This window comes from Lottia gigantea (assembly GCF_000327385.1).
Source record: "Lottia gigantea unplaced genomic scaffold LOTGIsca_53, whole genome shotgun sequence".
NCBI lineage: Eukaryota > Metazoa > Mollusca > Gastropoda > Lottiidae > Lottia > Lottia gigantea.
Window position 1 is genome coordinate 569,142 of NW_008709815.1, and position 1,873 is coordinate 571,014.

Below are 1,873 nucleotides of genomic sequence, written 5' to 3' on the forward strand. Positions count from 1 at the left end.
ACTTGGGCATAGTTTGCGATTAATGACGCAATCCAACACAAATTTCTGTAGAATTGCAGGAAGCACTAAGCACTTGATGATGTCACTAATCGCAAGAGACTTGGGCATATTTTGCGCTTAGTGACGACATCCAACACAAATTTCTGTGTATTTGCAGGAACCACAGACGTCGGACTGAAATTAGAATGGTACAAATTGAACTTATCAGTGTCCCAGATATACACAATGCTATTTTGATTGTATATCTGGGACACTGATAGCATCAATTTTCACCACTCTAAATCTCAATTAAACGTCAGTAGATCCTGCAATTCCACTAAAACTAAGTGTTTGATGACATCACTAATCGCAAGGGACTTGGGCATAGTTTGCGATTAGTGACGTCATCCAACACAAATTTCTGTAGAATTCTGGAAAGCATAAACGTCTGATTGAAATTAGAATGGTGCAAATTGAACATAACAGTGATCCCGATACACATAAAAAAGAAAATCTCTTTACAATCCCTTTAAAGACCTGACGAATAAGATATTTGCCTCAACTACAAAATACAGTCTATTAATTATTAAAGATCTCATCATCACCACAAACGTATCAAACTGTATGTACTGTAGTGTATACTTCGGGGTTGGACTAGCCTATTGAGAAATAAATCAGGAATTATTAATTCCCCTCCCGCTCCAAAAAAAAGAAAAAAAAGAACAAATAATTCAGTTATGATGAAATCTAAAACGTGGCTCTTCTGGTGGTGGTGGATCCATATCATCCAGGTTTAGATTTTTTCGCTGACGAACTAGATTGGCATGTCTTCTTTTCTCCTTTAATTTGTCTCTGATTTCACGGAGATGATTCTGGCGAGCAGCCACGGCGACATCCATTTTTTGAGTCTGCTGGTCTTCCAAGGCCTTTTGCTTTTGTTCATAGGCCTTGATAGCACCAGCAGTTTCTGTTTTTTTCATGGCTCGAACTCGAATTATTCGTTCCTCTTCCAATTGCTACAAGAATAGGAGAAGAATAAATTAATAGATTTAATGGCTACTGATGTTGATGATGATCATTCTCACATATAATACATTTGATGGACTGATGTCTGATGATGATAAGTTTAAATATTAAAAAAACCTTACTTTGCGGCGCCGTTCTGCTTCAAAGAGTTTTTGCTTTATCTCCTCCACAGTTGGTTCTGCTCGCTTTTCTCTACTTTTTATTATTTCCTCCAATCTTGCTGGAGGTACTACATCATCCCTTGATATTTCCACAATCTCAAAGGCTAGTCCTTTAGATGAAAGACCTTTGAGATTGGTAACCAGACCTTCTTGTACCAGTATGGTCTTCACATTTTCTTCACTCAATTTCTTCACTCCTATAATAAGGTAGTATTTTATATTAAATGTTAAGTTAATTTACACAATCGGTTTTATTTTCACAATGATTTAAAAAAAGTTATTAAAGATAGTTCTGTAACCAGATATATCAGTTCAATTTATAAACACAGATTCTTACCAAGAGATTCTAGTGCTTCTCCTTTCTGAGGTGGCCATTCTTTCTTTCCTTCTTCTGAAACACTATCTTCTTCTTCTTCCAACTTAGAATCTTCTGTAAGTGATGAAGATTTTGTTGGTGCATCAGAAGTTTCACCAGTACTCGAGTTCTTCACAGACTTTGTGTTGGATACACAGAAAACTCCATAATCAGTTTTCTGTGTATGACCATCAACGCTTCCGACTGGAAGAACTTGAATATTTCGGACATTTTTCCGTTCTGTAGGTTTCCGACAACCCGAAAACAAGCCTCCCATATTCCAAAATAAATTGACTTGAAAACAAGATAACACAATTTACAGTACTGTTTTAATGCCGGTCACTATGTGTCC

At 36.6% G+C, this 1,873-nt stretch overlaps 1 protein-coding gene across 1 annotated transcript; it reads right to left on the bottom strand.

The window, feature by feature from the left end:
• Positions 1-710: 710 nt before the first annotated feature.
• On the bottom strand, positions 711-1,798 carry LOTGIDRAFT_165735 (hypothetical protein; the record flags this gene model as incomplete). The annotated part of the gene is made up of 3 exons (XM_009062761.1): positions 711-995; positions 1,128-1,363; positions 1,504-1,798. 3 exons carry the CDS (start codon positions 1,796-1,798, stop codon positions 711-713), a joined length of 816 nt encoding a protein of 271 aa, XP_009061009.1.
• Positions 1,799-1,873: the final 75 nt, after the last annotated feature.